The sequence below is a fragment of the Hermetia illucens genome, chromosome 4 (assembly GCF_905115235.1).
Source record: "Hermetia illucens chromosome 4, iHerIll2.2.curated.20191125, whole genome shotgun sequence".
Taxonomy (NCBI): domain Eukaryota; kingdom Metazoa; phylum Arthropoda; class Insecta; order Diptera; family Stratiomyidae; genus Hermetia; species Hermetia illucens.
Window position 1 is genome coordinate 102853879 of NC_051852.1, and position 23290 is coordinate 102877168.

Consider the following 23290-nt stretch of genomic DNA (forward strand, 5'->3'; position numbering starts at 1 on the left):
ATAAATAAAATTTTTAATTAGACTGATAAGTCTTTGTTAGGGTTTAAGAATACATTTAAAGTATTTATTCTTTGCTTGTCGTAATAGGCGACCAAAAGACATAGTCAGATTAGCAATCTGCAAATTTCGAAATTTCCTTGTTACCGTTGTTAACGCATTGAATAAAGACGGGCCTATGGGCTATGAACTGTGGCTATAAAAAACACTTTATGATTAGTTTCTGGAATGTTTCCACGCTTCTTAACAACGGCATCGAGGACCTATAGGATGCTCGCTTTCTCCATTTGGAGCGAGATATTCTGAATGCAGGAAGCAAAATTGTGGGACTCGTTCTTAACTTTAGTTTCTGCTGCGTAAACGACACAATCTCTAAATAACTCTCCCGAGAATATTACTGAACAGTGGGTCATCATCGAAAGCGTCTTTATCTATGTCGCTTATGAAGTTATTGGCCACATCCCAAGGTGTGGTTGACCGTGGATATATGGAGGTGGATCCATGAACTTAAGAATGCCGTGACAAAAAAATTCCACTATCGTATTGGCGTGAGAAGCAGAAGCCACCGCAAATAGCAGCAACTTTGCTACCATGTTAGCCGTATACCGTATCTCGAAAGAGCTTACAGATGGTCGTAAGCTGTTGATGGTATGGTGAGGGACATTATCGGTAGGCTTTTCATTAACGATGATGAGCATGTCAAGAGAATTTGGAGAATTACGCGGGCATAGTGTTATGTAACTGGCTATAGCATTATTCCTACTTGCATTAGTGGGTAGAACATCGAAGACGTCGAAAAATTTGTAGATCTAGATAGCGTTGTATTTACCGATGAAGGAATCAAACTTGAGGCCGCTCGATCTATTTACACCGCTAAATTTGTTTTCGCTCAAAAATCTCGAATTGAGAGTGTTCAGTGCCAATGTTTTCTTTGTGTTGCTAAATGGGAATAGTACATGAAAAATGGCCATCACTCGGAACTGATAGAGGTATTCTTTAGGATAAGAGGGATCCTAAGTCCACATTCACATGATGTTGGATCGGACCAAATGGAAAGCAACTTATTTCCACGTTTTTTGGTCCACAGGTCCTTCGTTTGGGCAAACAATAACCTAGCTTTAGCCTAGCTTAGGCTCAAACTATTGACGGTTTATCTTGAATATAATTCGCAACTTTATCGTACTTTTGCGATTATATAAATGAACGTTTTTCCACCTGTTGCCACTTTCGATCACGCTGCTCCCAGGGCAAAGGTGAGGCAGCGTCTGGAGAATTGCCTCTGCCCTGGACGAAACCGTTAGCCCTTGTTTTTTGATAGGAGGTAGATCCTAAATTGTGTAAAGGCAACCACCCCATGGTGGGAACATTATTCACTATCTCAGGGTCGTCGATGAGTGAACTATGTAGCAAAGAACAATAAAAAAAGAATGCAAGTTTCTTGGAAAATCACGGGTAAACTGAATCAGATTTCTAGCAACCATATAATGAAAAATATTATAAATGTTCCAAATTATTTCGTTTGACAGCTAATATTTTACGCAACCGCTTTAGATAATTAATGATATTTTCAGGCCCTTCTGTCGTGATTTTTCACTATTGAATCGCTTTACAATCATCAATTATAAAAAGATTGCCGAATGTATAGTATGCGTGGGGAATTACCTCTATAGATTGTTTCTTTCCGCTAACGAGTGCCGCCATGAGTGAGCTAGAACTTCTACTGCCCAATGTGTAATTCATTACAATAAAGTTTTAGTTGAAGAGAACTTTAAATTATCTAAAACTTTGATTTGATGGACGAGAAGGTCTTAATCAACTCCCCTATGTTTTGTATGCAGTATGGTGGTCCCAACCATAGGTAAGGGAGGAGAGTTTGAAACAAGGAATTTGAAAAGGTTAACAAGGCCAATGACTTGCTCCTACAAGCTGGGCTATGGCCCAACAACTCATCACCACAAAACATGTGAATGAAACCTGGATTATTCCTTTGGAACCTGGGACGTCTTATGTCTTATTATGACAGGTTAGAAAAAAAAATAACGTCACAGTTCAGAAAACGTACTTAGCAGTGAAAACATAGATGTGGAATCGGATACAATTCAGGAGTGGGAAACGTTTGGAAAAACCATCTGAAAATAAGAGTTTTTTTTTGCTGTTCTTATCAAATTGAATTCACTGGATTATTGCAACAGCTTTGGAAAATGAGAGAAATACATAAAATGATGAATGAACCACCTACACCAATGAGTCGGTTTTAGTACTTATCAAATATATTGAATTGGTATCTAGCATAGCATCGGCAGCGGCTTAAAAATCATAAATCGCCAGGAGCCGACGGAATTACAGCCAAATTGGTTAAATATGGAGGCGACCAAGCGGTTCATCAGTTTATGCTCAAGATGTGGGACAGCAAATCAATGCCTGACGACTGGCTACGAGGCATTATCTGTCCGATACATAAGAAGTAAGATATCACACAGTGCAGCAATTATAGAGGTATGACGTTGCTGAGTACCGTCTATAAGATATTTTCCGCTATCTTAGTAGTTCGGATAGTCCCATACGCCCAAAACATCATTGGGCCATACCAAAGAGGCTGCACTCCAGGCAAATCAGCAACAGATCAGATTTTCTCTCTGCCACAAGTGATGGAAAAACTATTCGAATATGGACACCAGTTGCGACCGCCTAACTCTGTGTAATTGTTCTGTCATACCATGTTTTTCGTGAAAAGCCACACGAGTGTGGGAATGTTATCCTTTGATCTTCGAGTGAAATCGAGATTTTCTAAAGTACTAATGAGATTCGATGGAAACAATAGGTGGTTGGTGAGTCGTTAAGATGCAACGCGGCAAAGGCTCTTTCCTATTTTGGAGATCATCGTTAATTGTATCCACATTAGAGGTACGTGTAACAATTTTACAAAGCGATTTGATGGAAACGATAAGAGCCTGGTGAGTCGTTAAGATGCAACGCAAGAAAGGTCCTTTCCTTTTTTTTGAAGATCATCGTTAATTCTATTCGGATAACTCAAGTGGCTAGAGCGCTGGGCTGTCGTAGTGGAAGGTCGTAGTTCAAATCTCACTGGTGGCATAGGCATTTATTATACCAGTCGACTCAGCTGTGAATGAGTATTTGAATCAAATCAGGGTAATAATCTCAGGCGAGCACAATGCTGACTAGATTGCCTCCTACAGTGTACCGTTATGGTCTTCAATGAAGTGCTCTAACACACTTCAAAGCCTCTTTGATGTACGAGTTCATTTTGGGATACTTGTTACTTTCAACAGCAAACGTTTTATTGAGCTTGTGGACAACGTTCAGATTTGGCAAAAAAATTGCCGAGGCCATCTCGTGTGGTTTTTGTTTCCAGTTTATTAAGAGCATAAGCGCTCTTCATTTGTTGTTGATGAAAATTAAAGAAGCAGATAAGAATTGATTAGAATCCAGCTGATTGATTGTGATAAGTGATTAATAGGCTGAGAGGTCATCATTCGATACAGTTGTTAATAACCATATCATGATACTTTGATTGACGCGAAATATTTGTTCATATCATCGACGTATTTCTCTAAAATCAATGCAACCCCGTATCGACCGCGGATATCTTCGTTTCGAACGTGATCACAGCGTGGTAGCCACTGGTCCAACGTAACATTATCATCTTCTTAATAAACTTTTATTTAGAAGAACTACAAGCATCGGAACGATAACTATATTATCATCTTCATTGCAGCAAGGCACCGTACATTGTCTTTGATAGTCGGCCAAATTTTAGATTTGAGATCACAACGAGCGCCTGGTAGAATGCCACTTCATCCATGTTGTGTTGATGTGTGAAGCAATTTTTATTTAAATCGATCAGTTCTCAGCAGGCAGCTGACATTTATAGTGATAATGCACGTTTCATGGGGGTTGGTCGTTAACGACTCTGTGTTACTGAAATTCAGATTCAGTAGGAGTCCGTAATTTGTTAGGTGATCATTCCATTCAATTCATTTCGACAGGTTGGCGTGACAGGTGAAATCATTCCAAATGTCAGCAGTACTTACGGAAGTGGTGGCCGAGCAAAATTTGCTCGAAGTATTCCCGCCGTCTGTCTATCTGTAAGAAAACACTGCCCTGGACAGTACCAAAAAAGAACTGATAACGCTATGTTGTGTGCGCTGGTGTCAACTTTTGACAAGACTATACAGATCTATCTAGTCGTCCTGAGTGTTGCGTTTATCAAAAAGGTCTTTATAGTAGGCTGCGTGAGCAACAGCCAGCGATCACTTTCTTTGCTTCCTGGTTGGCATTCTTATAAGTATGCAAATTGATTAACGTTTTATCGACGAGAATTTTCTGAAGTGTTTCTACTCACGGGCTTTCGTTTGGACATCGTTATTCCATATCCAAATATTTTAGTTACCGAACTATTTACCGAGCTTGCTGGGACCGTATTCTACGTTTCTTCTACATTAATAATGGTCGACAGTCGCTCAAGCGAAATCAGTTTTTCTCTCGCGGAATTGCTGCCATTTAATTAGCAGTGACCCAGTGCGTCCACGATGTTACTCGTAACTTTATTCGCAGGACGGCATTTAAAGGCCGATGCCGAGGTGCAATGGTCACGTAGGGAACGGTTTTGCTGTTAGTGTTAGTCAAAATTCGTCAAAATGGTTATAATAATATAATATAGTTTAATAAACTATAGTAAAAGCAAAAGGTTGTGAATGTTGGTAAAATTTACGACACTGTCGCTACTCTTCTCCTCTCCAAAGTCATTACCTACATGGCACCATTTGCCATCTGAACGAAATATAATAGTTAAGCCAATTTGTGTCTTTATTGGTGGTTAATCTGCGAGCTTCATAGATTGGAGTTAAGCGGGCTTTGATTGTGACAGGTGAATGATAAAATAAGAAGTCATTTCTGTTTTTTAGTGAACTCAACTCTATTGAACACACACATTTTAAATAATAATTGCTTTTCCTTAAGAGAAGTAAGCCGGGAGCCCTACTACGTTTATTTCACGTTGCAATGCGATGCAATGTATTTTGAGTCGGGTATGCCAAAAAGTTCGCAAACTACTGGTGAGTAACGTTGAATTTAAGCAGGCAAGCCAACAGTCGATTTTTGAAATAGCTACTTAACCTGTAGTGTTTTATCTTATTTCTGATCAGTAGCCGAAAAATTTCAAGTTATTTTTTCAGACATGCATAATAATTTAGTTCTGTATCAAGTCTTACATAAATGACATAAACTGGTTCATTCCAAAAGCAAGGTTTGGGAAGATAGCCTTCATAGCTGTACGTTGACACCCATTGTAGTTATTTGGTGGATTGGATTTATTTACGATGCTCGATCTCTATCCAAAGAATATATTGGTAGACGCAGTCTTTAATTTTTGTTTGCTTTCTTTGTTCGTTGGAGCAGTGTTCAGGTTGCTTTTCACGACGAAAAAGAGTGGGCATCCCCCTAAAATTAGCGATATGGACACAGGACGCAGCATTTTTTGGTGTGTTCAAAATGTTTGGCAATTATAACACTGCCGCGGCCCTTCATTTTTACGTGGTTTCTCAACGGCTACTCAATAATTAAGGACAAATTCCAGACGATATACAGTGAGGATTTATGGATCTATGCAGTTACATTTTTTTCTCTTTTTTTTAGAAAATGCGTAGAATGCGAAGATTGTGTGAAACAATTGAAGGGAATATAAGTTCCTGCAAGTGCGCGATTTCTATAAACGCAGGTAGCTAAAACGTCAATAAAATTACTTTTGAAAATTTTTTTTTTGTAATTAAAAGGTATCACGTGAAATTTTGTAGTGTTCTACGTAAAACAGTGCTCAATTTTAGCTTTTTAGCTTAGATTATAACGATGCCTCGTGGAAAAGTGTTAACCGAAGAAGAAAAAGGCCAACTTGACAGAATAGAAGATTCGGGCTGCATAATGAGAGCGATGTTGAGGGAAATTGGTAGAACCGATGGAGTTTTGCAGAATTTCTTTAGATTAAAGGGAAAATACGATACAAAAAAGCATTCGTGTGGAAATAAAAAAAATCCGGAGAAGAGAAATCGCCCTAATTAAGGACGAAGCTACTAGAAATAAACTTTACTTCGTTCCAGATCATGTCGATTTCTATTAAAAGGAGACGAGTGAAACAGATTTTCCATATTGATAACAGCATTAAATATAAAAAGTTTGCTAAAGCAGCTCATTTAACAGCGACAAATAATAAGGCTCATCTCAAATTTGTTAGATCGTGGATGAAATGGGAAGAAGAATGGAAGACAGTAATTTTTTTGGATGAGAAGAACTTCAACCTTTACGACCCAGCTGAATTTAGCGCATTTTGGCACTATCTAAAAACCGGGAAACCGGAAGCTTGACGCTTCAGGTATAAAAGGTTTTGTGTCTCCCTATGTGAGGAGCATAACGTAGTTCTCCATTGGCTTATAGCATTGACCCGAGATATTTAAATCGCCCAGTTCTGGGCAGGTTACCACCATTGCTAAAACTCAGCGATTTAAATATCTAGAGGGGCAGATTATTGCCATTGAAAGAACTGAGCGATTTAAATATCTCGAGTCAATGCTACCAGCCAATGAAGAACTGCGTAATGAAATGTTTCAAGCATTAACGCCACCTGGATGAAGTGACATTCCGCAACTGGTGTTCTTTGCGATCGACGTATCAGCGCACGTCCCAAATCTAAAATTGACTGCAATGTCGTCCGTCTGTCGCTCTCTATAGTTTGAGTGTTGACTATAAAGGATAATGAACGGCGTCTTGCGGTAATGGGGACGAAAATGTTGCATTGCACTGGTGGCGTCACACGTTTTGATCCCGTCTGAAATGAGAATATCCGCGACCGATATGGGTTTGCACCGATCGTGGGAAAACTGCAAGAGATGCGTTTTCGATGGTGTAATTCACGTAATTCACGCTAACGAGAATTCAACAACCAGTATTGGTCAGAACATCGAAGTCAATGGTAAGCAACCAAAAAACCGGCGAAAGCAATGAAGGTCTCGCGATTACATCCTGATCAGGCATTTGATAAAATAAAATGACGAAACCGATCACGACGAGCCGACCCCGCTTGTGAACTGAAAGCTGAAGAAAAAGAAGAAGATGTGAGGACCGATGAGCCTGACAGTTCCGTGTCACATAGTTAAAAATTCTATTGGCATCTATTTTTTAGAAAGTAATTTAAATAAATCATTTCATGGAAAGCCCTGTATTGAAATAGTCAACCTCATACGCGTCACACTCTGAGTTTAATATTATTAGCAAATGCCAACAATTTAACCAACATCAAATATAAAAAGGGCTAGGGAGAATTAGATTCTTCTTGAATGGAATTTTAATATTTCACTCGAATTTCAATTATTCTCGTTAATTATGACGTCAGCATCTTATTTGTATGGCTTAGGATGCTGTTAATTAGCACATAATTGATAAGTGTGAACTGCTATAACTTTCCCAATAATAGTTGGATTTTCATGAAACTTGGCATGTGTATGCACGAGGCTGTCCTCTATGTCGGTGCAAAATTTAGTACACTTGGGAGTAACTTAAGGGGAGTTTTTAGTCAATTTCTAAAAGTTTATAATATACTATTAGTATTTTTTTGAGCAGATACCGGAATAGGACATCTCTCGAAGATTAGATTTCACATAAGTGTTTTACACAAAATCTTAAAAAGTGCTGCAGATAAGTAGATTCTTCATAAATACGACTTTAATATTTCACGCGAATGTCAATTATTCCGGGTAATTATGACGTCAGCATCTGATTTGCATGGCTTTGGAAGCGGTAAATTCGCGCGAAATTCCTAAGTTTGAACTGCTATAACTTTGGCGTTAATTGCCAGATTTCTACGAAATTTTGCATGTATATACGAAATATTATCCTCTATGCTGGTACAAAATTCGGAAGTCCTAGGATGAATTTAAGGGGGGTTTTTCAGTAGATTTCTAAAAAGTAGTAATATACTATTAGTAAGTTTATTTGAGCAGATATCGGAATGGGACATACTTTGAGGCCTAGATTTCATCTAGGCGCACCACACCGATTTTTTCCGGATTTTTAGGTTGGGTAGTTTCCGAAAATGAGTCCTGTCTCACTTCAAGTGCGTACATTTTGACTCATTACTCACGCACTTTGCAATTTATGCCAAAACTAATACCAGTTTCGGAAAGTACAAATCGAGACCTTTCATTTGATACCCTACACAACTATATTCGGTGAACAACATTTTTGAATCCCCCCTTTGCATGTATGGTGAGCCTCCCTTTAAACTCCACCTAAATTTATGCCACTCACTGTATGCGTGGGATTTCATAGTTCCCACCTGTCCCCCAAATTTCGTTTGGATCGGTTTAGCCGCTTTGGAGAAAAATGCGTGTGACAGACAGACATTGAATCGATTTTAATAAGGTTTTGTTTTACACAAAACTTTAACAAGTCGCGAAACCGGAAGCTAGACGCTTCAGGTATGAAAGGTTTTGTGTATTTATTTTATAAAGAGATTTGGTGTGCATTTGTCCCATTAGCATGTAGCACGTAAAATATGCATATATTATGTGAAAATAGCGATATTGACATTCATAGTCTTGAATTTGCAGAGGAGCGCAGATTTGACCTAGTATAACTTTGTTAGTAATAGTGCGATTTTCACCAAATTTGGCAGGATCATGATCTATACTGTAGCCTATATCACTGCAAAATTTCATGGTACTAGAATTAACTTAAGAGGGGTTTCTAGCCAATTACAAAAAATTGTAGTAATATACTATTATTAACCCTATTTAAACAGATATCGGCATGGAAGGTATTTCGGAGCAAAGGCACCATATAGTGGCAGCTTCCTGCTTTTTTTCAGATTTTTCGGATTGGTAGTTTCTGAGAATGGCTCCCTTAAAGAAGTGATCACTTTCAACCCCCCGCGCTCGCCACCCTTCCAACGAATGTCAAAACTAAGATCGGCTCTGAAAAGTACTAATCGAGACCTTTAATTTGATACCCCACATGACTAGATTTGATGAAAAAAAAATTTACACCTCCCTTTTGCATGTATGGGGACCCCCCCCCCCCCTTAAATTCGTCGTAAGAGGATGTAACTCACTATATGCGTGAGCGTTCATAGTTCCCACCTTTCTACCAAATTTGGTGTCAATCGCTATAACCGTCTCCGAGAAAAATGCGTGTGACGGACAGACAGTAAACCGATTTTAACTCCCTCGACGATTACCTACCTTGACGTGGTGAGGGAGCTCAGTAAGGAAGATCCTCCAGGAAACGGGAGGTGACACCTGAAGCCAAGCGGTAATCAAAACCCCAAGCCAAGGTGTGACTACCGTGCCGAGGGCTGAATGGTCACAGGGGTTAAGATGTGGCAGTAAACGGTGAACTCTGGGGCGACCCCCAGTTTCAACTAACCTTGTCTCGACCAAAAGGGGCTCTGCCGAGATCGACTTACTTTCCCCGGAAAAATTGAGGCCATGGCAGCCAACTATGAAAAAACAAAAAAACAAAAACACAAACCTACTAAGCAAACACAATTAAACGTCGATCGTGACGATCCAACCCCGAGTGAAGGGGCAACCCTGAGCTCATCGATGGAGAACCTGAGTCTAGACTCAGATTCCCCACTTATTCAAGTGGGAACCAATTCAATTGGGACCCAGTCCTTAACGGTTGAGCCGAAGCAGGCCCCTTCTGTCAGTACTCCTGACCCCAGACTCCAATCGGCGCCACCTGCTGAAGCTAAAGTCTTGCCCAGGGGTAAGCACCTGTCCACGGACAGCAAACTGCCTTCGGGCAAACCGCCTTCGGGCAAACAGCCTCCGGGCAAACCGCCTTCGGGCAAACTGCCTCCGGGCAAACCGCCTTCGGGCAAACCGCCTCCGGGCAAACCGCCTCCGGGCAACGCACAACCAGAGAGCTGTGCCAAGGTTGAGGGGAAAGGAGCGTTCGGGGCACCTGCGGCTAAGGGGAAACCGAAGCGGCAGCGGTCCTCGGACGATCCTAACTCTTCGACACAAAAGGCGGCAAAGAGGGCTCGGCCGGCAACGGCTAGGCCTTCATTTGCAGCCAAGGCTATCGAAGCCGATGGATGGGTCCTGTATGACGACTCTAATCCATCCGGCTACGATACTGAGCAGTGCGAACAGCTTAGAAGGAAACTCTTCCTAGCTGTAAGGACTGCGTCCGCGCAAGGCATTAAGCTTTGCTTTGAGTCGGTAGGTGTATACCGTAAAATGTTACGGCTGAACTTTGCCGACGAAGACACGAACGAGTGGCTCAGGCAGTACTGCTCCTCCCTTAACGATGTGTGGGAGGGTGCGCGACTAACCTTGAAAAGGGTCTCTGAGCTGCCATCGATCAAAAAGTGCTTTCTCTGGCTTCCAGAAGAAGAGCGAAATGGTGTCGGGGTTCTGGAACAACTTGGTGTACAGAACAACCTTAACACTTCCACCTGGTTGCTGCTAGGCAGCAAAACAGGAGAGAGAACCGATAGGCCGGGAACTTTTCTCACTATCGGCGTTCCCGAAACTGATGTTAAGAAAGTTCGGGAAAAATCGGGTTGCCGGCTCTACTATGGGCTGGGGACTGTCACGTTACAAGTGTCGGCTCCTAAAACCATTGAAGGGGACATGCAGCCCCCGGCATCTACATCTGAAACATAAATGAGATGCCACATCTCCCAAGTAAATTTGCAGCATTGTAGAGCGGCGACTGCACTTATCAGTCGTCGGATCAATAGCTGCAAGATATTTATATACCTCATACAAGAACCGTGGGTTGTTCGTGGGGCAGTCAGGGGCCTAAACTTCCAACATGCTGACCTATTGTATGCCAATGGAAGCGATCGACCCCGCACCTGCATGGTAGTCTCCAAAGACTTCCAGGCTAACCTGGTTAACGATCTATGTGATGGCGACACCACATCGGCTAAGCTAACCATAAAAAGTCAACAGGGAGATAAAGAGATACTATGGTGCTCTGCATACTTCCCCTACGACACAGAAGACGTTCCCAGTGGAACATTCATCAGAGCTATCCAATATGCCAAAAATAGAGGCATGGGGGTAATAGCAGGATGTGATGTCAATGCTCACCACATATGCTGGGGAAGTTCGAACATCAATGCAAGAGGATCGAGACTACTGGAGTATCTAGTAGGAACCTATTTGCAGATCCTAAATGTGGGTAATGAACCCACTTTCTTCAACGTGGTCAGGCGAGAGGTCATCGACATCACGGTGGCATCTCCTGACATCGCGGCTCTGATCGGAGAGTGGAGAGTATCAAACGATATCACACTCTCGGATCACAGACGCATTGATTTCGTTATGGGCATGGATCTACCTCCACCCACTCCATTTCGGAATCCGAGGAAGACAGATTGGGTAATGTATCAAACAGAATTGAACGCCCGAGTCACGATCCCTGGGAGGCGCATCAAATCCATTGCTGGAATTGAGAAGACAACCCAGATGATCACAACTAGCATGAGAGAAGCTTTCGAAGAAAGCTGTCCACTCAGGATGCCAAAGAAGGGTAAAACACCATGGTGGAACTCGGATTTGGCAAAACAGAGGAGAACGACAAGGATGCTCCTTAATCGTGCTCTGAAGGGCGAATCAAGCATTAGCTGGAATCGCTATAAAGAGGCACAGAAGGCTCTAAAGAAGAGCATAAGATCGGCCAAACGATCATCTTGGAGACGCTTTTGCGAAGAGACTAACTCTCTTGAGGCAACCTCAAAGCTGAAGCGGATTCTGGTCAAAGAACGTAGCCAGAAACTGGGTTACTTACGTTTACAGAATGGGAAGTACACAGAAAGCGATGAAGAAACGGCAAATCATTTGCTTGAAGTACACTTCCCAGGCAGCATCCAAAATCTAATCTCGGGGCCAACAGGTGCATACAGCCCTCAACCGAGAGATTGGAATCTGGCATGCAAAGTAGTATCACTGGAGCGAGTGAAATGGGCATTTAACTCGTTCCACAGATATAAGTCTGCAGGTCCGGATGGCATCATTCCTGCGCTAGTAATAGAAGGAATGGATGCCCTGGGTCGACACATTCGGAATATATATCGGGCATGCCTAGCACACGCTTATATTCCAATTAGATGGCGGGATATGAAGGTGTTGTTCATTCCCAAACCAGGAAAACCCACCTACACAGACGCAAAAAGCTTTCGACCGATCAGCCTAACGTCCTTTCTGCTAAAAGGACTAGAAAGATTAGTAGATCGGTTCATAAGGGATACACACATTCCTAAATGGCCATTTCACCATAGGCAACACGCCTACCAGAAAGGCAAATCCACGGAGACAGCACTCCATGAACTTACGGCAAAAATTGAAAAGGCGATGTCCGATAAAGAATACGCTTTAGGCGCATTCATGGACATTGAAGGTGCCTTCAATTATGCTTCATTTGCGGCAATTTGTGATGCGGCAAGACAGCATGGAATCGAACCGCTGCTAATCAGTTGGATCCTTCACATGCTAGAGTGGAGAAAAATCCACATATCGGTCGGCCAGAAGTCTATTGAAGCAGGATGTCTCAGGGGCTGCCCACAGGGAGGGGTTCTCTCTCCACTGTTATGGCTCTTGGTGATGGATACCCTGCTGTGGCTCCTGGAGGACAAAAAAGTCTTCGCGCAGGCATTTGCGGACGACCTAGCCGTAATAATTACCGGCAAGTTTGCGGACACAGTATGTGACCGCTTGAATGCAACTCTGCATGTAATCCACAGCTGGTGCCTCCGCAATGGACTCACGGTGAACGCTAGAAAGACTGGACTAGTTATGTTCACTAAGAACGTCAGGTGGGGCAGCTATACGCTACCCACCTTAGCAGGGGCGGAAATCCAGCTGGCACAAACAGTCAAGTACTTAGGAGTACATTTCGACTCCAAGTTAACGTGGAAGCATCATATCCAGGAACAATACCAGAAATCCTGCAGATTGCTCTGGTGCTGTAGGAATGCGATAGGTAAGACCTGGGGACTTTCACCTAAACGGATATATTGGATGTATACATCCATAATAAAACCCATTTTGATGTATGCATGCATCGTCTGGTGGCCAAGACTGAACTTTGCTAACAGCAGGAAGCTGCTAACGCAGATTCAGAGACTTGGTTGCCTAAGTATTACTGGAGCAATGAGTACTACGCCGACTGCGGCACTTGAAGCCATCCTAAATTTACCCCCCATCCACTTGGAGGTGAAACGGAAAGCAGCCAACGACGCATATAGGCTCGATACCATTGGGGCGTGGAAAGGCGGTCAATCCAACGGGCATGCGTCTATATGGAAATTCCTTGGAAAACATCCGATAGCCCTGATGCCGACCGATCATATTGTTTCGAGATTCGTCTTTGAAAAGACATACACTGTCGTAATCACCGAAAGAGAAGAATGGTCGACAAGTGGCCATGAGTCTTTTCAGATTACAGACTTAACAATCTTCACCGACGGGTCAGTCACGGAGGATGGATCGGGTGCAGGCGTGTTCTCGGAGAATCCGATTATAGAACTGGCCCGACCCCTCGGAAAAATGACGACCATATTCCAGGCGGAGATATATGCCATTTCATTGGCAGCAGAAGAATGTCTGCGACAAAAATGGAGGGGTCGCACCATTCGAATCTGTTCCGACAGTCGGGCGGCATTATCAGCGCTAGATGGCAACAACATATCAAGCCAGTTGGTGTGGAGTTGTCATCCGGTGCTGCTGAAACTTGGCCGACTGAACGAAACATTCCTAATGTGGGTGCCGGGGCACTCTAACATCGCCGGTAATGAGGGGGCTGATAGACTGGCTCGCCGAGGGTCTGGATCCACAATGGTGGGCCCAGAACCAGCTCTTGGAATCCGACCATCTACTGTCAAGTCTACTCTGAAAGGTGAAATTGCAAGGATTTACGCAACCGAGTGGAGAAATTTGGACTCTTGCCGGCAAGCGAAAATCCTTGTTAAGGAGCCTAGGGCCACTAGAGCGGCATTTTTGTTGTCCCTTAAGAAGTGGGACATGAAAACCCTAGTAGGGCTTTTGACGGGACACTGCCCCTTAAACTACCATATGGAAAAGATTGGGGTAGTGGTTTCGGCTGTGTGCAGCCAATGTGAGGAGGAGGAGGAAACTGTCCTGCACTTTTTATGCAGCTGCCCGGCATCCTCAGATCTCAGACGAAGACACCTTGGCAAGGTTTTCTTCAATGAAGAATCTGCACATTCTCTGCCTCTTGAGAATGTTCTCAGATTCGCTAAAGCCTGCGAACACCGTAGGCGGGAAGCCATTGAATAGGCAACTTACGGGGATAGTACAATGGGCCTAATAATGGCCTGAGTGCTCGGAGCTGCGGCTCCCCCCATTTAACTAAACTAACTAAACCGATTTTAATAAGGTTTTGTTTTACAAACAAAACCTTAAAAATGAAGCTCCTCGAATGAATCGCAACTTTGGAGACGGTAGTGTTATGGTTTTGGGTGCATTTTCTTCTCCCGGTAACCTTCGACAATCAAAATGAACTCAGTAATTGGAATTTTCAACATGACAACGCCGCAGTACACGTTTCTCCATGCATGAAATCATTTTTAAATGACAAACAAATAAAAATTTTGCAGTGGTCACATCGAAGTCGTAATCTTAACCCCATAGAGAATATATGTGGGATATTTGTAAGGAAAGTCGATGCGAATAAACGCCAATTTGGCTCCGTACTGAGTTAAAGAAAAAATGTTTAGAATGCTGGGATCAAATCGTAGAAAAAAATTTAATAGCCTCAACGCCAAATCGAATTTTTGAAGTCATAAGTTCCAATGGAGGCAAAACAAAATATTAGCAACTAATCAATATGCGTTTATTTATATTAATAGGCTTAAAAGTGCAAGTGCGTATATAGAAATTGCGCAATAAAAATGTAATTTTTGTTAATTTAAAAAAAATGAAGATCTATTTTGTTAATTTTTTATGTTATTCTAAACTTAAAGATAAATTTACTATCATATAAACTTTATATTTCTCAAGGCTTCTATATAGTCACAACGAGCAATATATGGGGTGCGTATATAGAAATTGCGCGCACTGTATAGGATAGATGGAAAATACCTCACCATTTTACAAGTTGATGCCTTGTTCTAATTATGCCAACATTAGCAACTCTAAACATGCCGGTTTTGCGCCGAGACCCACCAATTCGATATCCCTAACAACTGTCTGTCATTCAGGCTTACGTCATCGCTCCACCTGAGGCAGGATCCGCTATGTCTTTTTTTGTACCAAACATATTTCTCTTATAGACTTTCCGGAAAGTATCATCCTCCCCTATACGGATTAGGGGACTTCCAATCCTATTCAGATACAGAATTCTATTTGTGTTGGCGGTAGGCTTTAGAATTTGCTTTCTTTTTACTATTGTAGCGAATCCATCCCAACTTTTTTGACTAAAAAGAAACTTATGTTTTTGTTTCATTTTCAGGTGTTTGCAGCATTGGGGATTAATTAAACTTGTAACTTATGTTTGGCGAATTCCCGTAGAATTTGTTGCATCCTAAGATACGATAGACTACCAATATAATATAGAATTTGTTGCATCCTAAGATACGATAGACTACCAATATAATATAAGTACAAAAGCACTTCTCGAATAGGAAACGGAAGACAACCTTCAATAACTGAAGTGTCAAACTTGTGATCTATTTCATCTGATGTTACTTGCTGCTGTGCAAGTAATAAGCCTACATTTATGTGAGATCCATAATTCGAATCCAGGACAAGATATCGAAAGGCTTATGCTCGATAATTCAGCCACAACATTTCTTACATAATAAATGGAATGGCGGAATTTTGGCCACTTTCTCACATAACAGATATGATGAATCTATCTTTGATTCTAGTTTCTATTTCCTCAATTCAAATGTGCCCCTCAAGCAGACACTGTTCTTAACATTTCTCTAGAATACTAAATGAAAATTATTACCGCATATGCTCAAGTTCCTGATGTACTTCATCGCAGAAATTTGCATTTGCCAATTTATCAATTGGTTTTGCGATATGTTTACCATGAACTAGGACAAGATGTTTCGAAAGGTTAGTCTGGAGGCTGGAAAGAATAGGGAGAAATAAAAGAAAATGCACGTAAGTTTCAATTTTTATTTATTCATGATAAATAGAACAGTATAATTATGTTTATTTAAAATGTTACAGCATATTGTTTATGTCTAAAAATAATTCATGAAAATACATTTGAAATTGATACAGCCATGAGAAATTCATAGGTCATTTCATTGGAAATTAGTCAAAATATATATCACCTTTGGGCTTACAGTGAATAGCTTATCTAAAACTAGAAGTTCAGAAAATGCGAGATACGTATTTACTTGGTCCTCTTAGAAGCTTAACTGTTTTATGGCATTTTCTATTTTTAATGCTCCAACTTTCAATTCTACCGGAGAATGATTTAGATTGGAATATTGAAAGACTCCGATCTACACTGTTTTCTATTTGAGCTTTAGAAAATTTAAATCACGATTTACGAAAATATCTGTAGATATAATGAGGGGAGATATCGCAATACCGAGAAAACTAATACAGTTAACGAGTAACACCATTTTAGAATCTTCAGAAAAAAGAATTGTTTTTAGTTTTTATTCTGGTTTAATATAATACGCTTTCAATCTTCGAAAAGAAAAAACATAGATATCTATAAAAAAATCTTTATAATTTCGGGCTAATTTTCAAGGGTCGACGAAGATCTTATAAGTCCCTTTACACTATTAGAATCTGATTGTGAACATCCAAGCGGTAAAGGTAAAATGACGTTCAAACAAAGCAAAAAAGCTCGCAGAATACTCAAGAACAGATCGATTTCCTACATCTTCGAACAATCTAGATCTAACAGAATTGAACCAACCCACAGAATACCCCAAACTAAACAGCGAATTCTGCAAAATGCCAAAAAAACACCCATGCTAAGGCTTTACTTTATGGCAACGTAGTGACAGCTTGACACCTTACACGGTCAATATTATTGATGCAATATATGGTAAAAAATGATAGCCCATACACAACTCAACAGTATTGATCAATGAAGTGTCAGTTTGAATTGCACTGAGAGAGAGAGCGACAATGGATGCGTCGTTTTTAATCGCGGCTGCTTTGGTTATGAAGAACAGGAAAAACAGTGTGGACAGAAAGCTGGTTAAATAGGCGTACTAGTCATGGATATGGGAAATTGCTTTAAAGATTTGAAATTTTCATCTTACGTAGCCGCAACAACCATAAGTGAAATAGTTGAAGATACCTGTGATGTATTGTGTTTGAGCCTCAGAGATTATATTAAAGTAAGGAAACTATAAACTTTCTTTGAAACAAAATTTATCAGAATTCAGAAACAACTATTACACACCAAAATACATAAATTTAAATTGAGCTTTCAGTGTAGTATTGATGGCTGTAGTAAATGTCAATTATGAATTTATTATGGCCGATTGTGGCGTGAATGGACGTGGTTCGGACGGCGATGTCATTGGCTATACGAAAATTGGCTGAAGGGACCCTTGGCCTTCCCAATAAAGAAGAGCTGCCCAGTGAAACTGCCATATGTTTTCGTCAGCGATGATGCGTTTTCACTACATGAAAATTTAATGAAGCCTTTCAATGGAAGCAAACTCACCAATGAACAACGTGTGTACAACTATCGTCGCAGCAGAGCCCGAGGTGTCTCGGAAAATGCATTTGGAGTATTTGCTGCCAGATTCAGGATCTTTCAGGAAACCATTCATCTATCCCCCGAAAAAATCCGATAAATCGTACTGGCCTGTTGTTATCTACACAACTACACAATGAAAATGCGTCCAAATCACTACATACCTACGTGAACATAGAACTTAAGAAAATGGAGAAAGTGTACTGGCTACTACTGGCTCTTGGTTTTGTAGTGAATGCACTTAATGTTAACAGTCAGTGCTACATCTACCAGAGATAGCTACTCAGAATATTTTAATGGACCTTTCCTTGGCAGCGGAAGCGACTTTTTTCCATTTATTTATATTCTCCTCCTCACATTTTCATTAAGGGGATCATCCCGTGCATGTTGAAATCGGCTGTCACCATAACCCAAAATCTATCCAACGAAATTCTTTGACTTATTCAGAACATATTTCTACTGTCCGCAAACTAAGATCGTTGCGATTCAGTCAGTAGTTTTTTTTATTCATTGAAGAAGCCTTGAAAAAACATCAAAATTCACAAAAATAAGTTTAACCCAGCACCAAAAATTTAGCTTTTAATATTTTTTAATAATCTTAGTTTGCGGACTGTAGTTATGTTTGTATGTTAAAATGCCGTTTACATTTTTCGCAGCGCCCTCTAGCGTTGCAGCAGAAAAACACCTTTTTTGGAAATGGGTGTATAAATTGCTCTGTATTTCAATAACGAACTATGCCTTAAGAAGAGAATTAAAATATCGTATTCGATGCGATGCGAAAGTCAATCGTGTGGGACTGAGTCTCGCTTAGTTCAAATTTTAGTTTTTTCGGGGGAAAATTGGGGATTTTGATGACGATTTTGTAATATATCTAGAAGTTAATATCTAAACCGGATTGGATTTCGACTAAATAAAATGAAACCGTAAATTAGGCGGCCACGAGCTTAATTTTGAACAGGAAAAAAGACAATTCAAAAGGGCGGCTCGTGTGGTGCATGCTGTGCCTAGCAAAATGCCGTTCAAGTCGTCTCCGCGGTCTTCTACGAGCCCTTTATTGCGGCCCGTGCACATTGTGAAGTTTACCGATGGAAAACCACATTGACGTTGGTTTACAGCTTCGTGGAAAATTAAAATATGAAAGAAGATTCAGGGAGATAGTTGAATCAATGCTAGATGCCAGAGTCAGCTTAGATCTATGGTAATCCTTCCCCGTCTATCCCGCGTGTGTTCAGTTTTTTTTGTGATTCTCTGTGAGAAAAAGCTCAATTGTAAAATTCTTAAATGTGCACAATCAGGACTGCCGAGAAAAAATGTCACTAGCCCCGCTCTTATCGTGTTTTCAGTATTACCTAACTTGTAAAACACAAACATAAAAAAGTTGAGAAGACGCTCCTGTCGTCAGTTAAAAATTATTGTTTTCCAATGTGGCGGAATGAGTGTCCTGTGTTTTTTTTTTGTAATTTCGAGTTTTATCTCAAATATAGTCTATCGAAAGCACCCATACTGTGCGTTCCACTTTTTTTAACAACAAACCACTCACTGAGCTGTCAAAATGTCAGTTGCTGCGTTGATGCAATATAGACTTGCCGCGTCACGACAGTTGTACTGAATGTAGTGTCGCATCGCGTAGATGCGGTCGTACCTTGAAATGTGCCATCCAAGTGGACGAAAAGTGTTAGTATTTAGCAACTGACACTGCTGTGATCGATCCCAATAAGGGTCTAACCAATATTCTTCTGATTATGAAAGTCATAAATACTGATACCTAATGTTAGCATTTTTCACACTTTTAACATTATTTAATATGTGTGGCAAAAGAAGCGCGTACCAGCATAAATAAGTGAATATAGACTCCAGACCAACGTGCATTTAAAATAATAGAAAATTGTTTTTCCTATTCGCTAGTCTTGATTTTCTATTTTGCAAACACCGATATTTCAGGAACCACTTGTTCCTTTCATCAGTGCTAACAAGTTAGCGAATAGGAAAAACAAGCTTTTATTATTTTAAATAATTTAATCGCTAGAAATACCGCGGAATTACACTCAGGAGAATTTAAAGCTATGAAGATTACGCCAGTCTACTAGTTAGTTACGCTAGTCTATTAGTTAGTTGAGTTCGATTATCAAAGAACATTGTTAATCAAAACTAAATTCAGATCTCTTTCAAGGAAAGTAATTGTCATTGTTGAGAACGTTTTGTTTTGAAGTCCCAGAAAGACATACACTTTGCACTGTTGTACTGTTCAAAAGTGTCCAATAAATCTTTGAAGCAAAGACAGGAGTAAATCTTTAATAAACCCCTATCGCGGTTTTGGCAAGACGAAACTAAGGACGATGAACTTTAAGGTGTCGCGAAAATCTCGAAAGAATGGATTTATCGGATCACATAAAACCTTTGACCGACGAGTCGAGATCTGTTTGCTGATTTTGTGGAGTTCCGCAGTTACTGTGGAGCCAAAGCTATTAAAAAAGAGACAAGCGATTGGGAAAGAAAAAATTAGAGTCGTGTCAACTGTCAGTAATGAGAGACAAAAAAAAACTTTGAAAGACATGTTTAATAAATTTTGATGAAAGTCAAAAATTGTAGTGCTCAATTTTTTCACCATCTCTCTATAAGCCCAGACTTCTTTTTCGAAAATGAGGACATAAATTCTTAGTGATACCATGCAATGACAGAAAACTGTTTTTTTTTTTCATAAGTTGGTGGAATATTCATTATTCCCAATAAGACGGTGAAACAAAAACACTATTTGTACCAATATCCATCAATTGCAGCCATTTTTTGGTGACTGCTTAATTTCTCACGTTAAAATATCTCTTATGGGAATTTTTGGAAGAAAAGCTAAAAGAACAACATCAATGCCTTGACGTCTGTAAGTCCAGTCCTGGTGACCGCTGTTGGCTGAAGGATTCGAGCTAATGGTGAGCTTGGCAATTTCAAAAGATAATCGAAGGAAATGAAAGTAATTAAGATTCACCAATGCCGAATATAGTATTTAAGATAGCATTTTAACAGTCGAAACTTTAAACGCGTCTTTCAACTCCAAATTTGATCTGTAGTTTTATAGTGATTAATATTTAACAATTTCAAATTCCAAATCATTTCCCATCACCCGAATTGGCAATTATAGTATTTGAGGCAGTAATACCAATTTCTAAAAACTTTAACAAATACGTGTTGTTTGGGCGGATTTTTCGAAAACCCGAATGAAAATTTTAATGGAATTTTGATCAATGGCTCCCAAAACTCAATATCGCGGTAAACCTTGTAGTAATTTATTTCAATGGTGCCTATAATGGAAAGAAGGCAAGTTACGACCCAACATGGTATTACAATGGGATTACATTGTTATAAATTTTGCTGAGAAGCAATCTGAGCCTTTTCTCACTGAAGAAGCTAGAGAAGCCCCACAGAGCATTTATTCCACGAAGGAAGGACCTAAATAATATATGGCCCAGAGATAGAATATAGATTTCTCTAAAATCTCATTATTGAAAATTAAACGCGTTAGTACCTTTTTTTAAAAAAAATCCCAAATATTTCACTAGCTTTTTATATCTAGTTTAGGAAGTTTTTTAGTTTTTGTTCTAGATAAAAAAATTAAGATTTCGCCCATAGAGATCATTTAAAAGAAAGGGGTTTCCATCAGCTATTGTGTCGCCATTTTGCTTTAAAATAATTGAAAAATATTTTTTCCTGGTATATTAAGCCCTCTGTGAACAGAACTCAACAATATTACTGTTTTTCTTCTAAAAATTGTAGCAATTACCTTATCGATTTCATGCACACAGGTAGTATTACCCCTTAATTGATTCGTTTTATGTAGATTCAAGAATTTTCCAGGGGCTCCGATACTTTCTATATGTGCTTGTGGCAGCACTGCTGCGGAGTCAACCGGGAAGTGGATTAGTGTTGCAGAGACTCTGCTTCTGCGGTTATGTTATATTTTTAATCGTTTTAAGCAATGGCGTGGCGAGCCTGTGGTGCGGCAGGATTCGCGGCATTCACAGGGGTGAAGAGCAGAGTAGGTGACGGAAAAAAATGTGAGATGTCAAACTCATATTTTTTTCCTGGCAATTAATTTTTTCGCTCAACGTTGAGTAACCAAGTAAACCCATTCAATCTTCAACTTATGTCACAGTAAAAAAACGACGGATATCGAATAGTGTAATATGGCGAATATTATTGGTGCCTGTGTTGTTCTTCATAATTATAGTGAAAGAGTTATGTAAAAAGTAATATAGTAATTTGAATTACAATAAAAACTGTACCTAATCAGGACTTGAATACTGAACGGAGGAATTCATAAATAACCCGAAGACATTTAAATTTTGGAATCTGCAGCCTGACGTTGTTGTCTTATAACTTCAAAAAGCCATTGCTTCCCTTGCTTAATTAAATTAAATATAGTCACAGAGTAGACTCAAAGGAGCGAGCAACTTGTGTGTCGGACGGACGCAGGTGTGAATCGTGGTGACACCGGAAAACAATTTTTGATAGTGAAAATTGTTTTTCGGTGTCAGTACAGAATCGAATCAGAAGAGAGAAACACTCCGCTCTAAGAATTTACATTTTTCTAGAAATTGAAAATATTTTAATTAAGGAATAAAAGGATGGAAAAAGTTTGACGAGAGATAGAAATTGTGATGTTAATTATTTATAATTAAATAAAATATGATAAAAAAATTAAAAATTAGCTTAACAAAGTTGTATTCCCAAGATGTCCGATGTTCCTTATTTAGGGAGGGAGGAGGAGGATAGTTGTTGCGCCATTGATGATGATGATAATGAATCTCCTCAGTTTTTCAGTGTGAATTTGCAGGAGTTGTATGGGGTTTATAACGTAGTAAACATTAATTTTGCTCGTTAGTAGATTTACAAGTAATTATATACGGTTTGTAGTCAGAAGTAGTTTTGTATATGCAGTTTTGAAAGCGGAAGTGGTGCCACAATTAACTCAATGGAAAGTGAACATGTGCATTTTTGTGTGATTGCTGACCTGTTTCCATAGTCTTTTGGCTCGCACTCGTTTGCTAATAAGAAGAAAATATTTGCAACCTATCTGAAATATTTTCGGAATTTTTTGATACTGTTTCATTTAAAACAGAACTCATTGTGCTTTTTCCGAAGAGGACTTTAAGACAATCTTTTACATTAATACTTCAAAATTGAGCGTAAGTTAACAAACTGTTTCCAAGCACCTACGAAAGATGGGGAAGACTGAGACGATCGACAGATGGATACTACATGAGAGTGGTCTATTATGGTTTATTATGACCTGTTGAAGTTCGGCGCTATGGTGAATATTGAATGGATTGGTCTGCACCGTGCGTTGCTTGGAAAGCCAACCATAATACCAAATAAGCAACACACGGTCATTTTTCATCATAAAAATGCTTCAACACATACGGCAAAACGAGTGCACGACACATTGGAAGCACTCGGTTGACAAATTCTACCCCATTCCGCTTGCTGACCAGGCTCCTTCCGATTAATATGTGTGCATCGATGGCTCATGATACATTTCAAATCCTATTCAAAAACCGCCCAAACAATAGGGTAGGGT

General features: G+C 40.0%; 1 protein-coding gene across 2 annotated transcripts in view; it reads right to left on the reverse strand.

Annotated features, from left to right (window-relative positions):
* The window catches only part of LOC119656017 (putative ATP-dependent RNA helicase TDRD12), a 167088-nt gene that overhangs the window by 21064 nt on the left and 122734 nt on the right, over positions 1-23290 (reverse strand). For both annotated transcript variants that reach the window (XM_038062267.1, XM_038062268.1), the window contains exon 5: positions 15994-16116. In XM_038062267.1, the coding sequence (XP_037918195.1) occupies positions 15994-16116 (123 nt within the window). The remainder of the gene's footprint in view (positions 1-15993; positions 16117-23290) is intronic.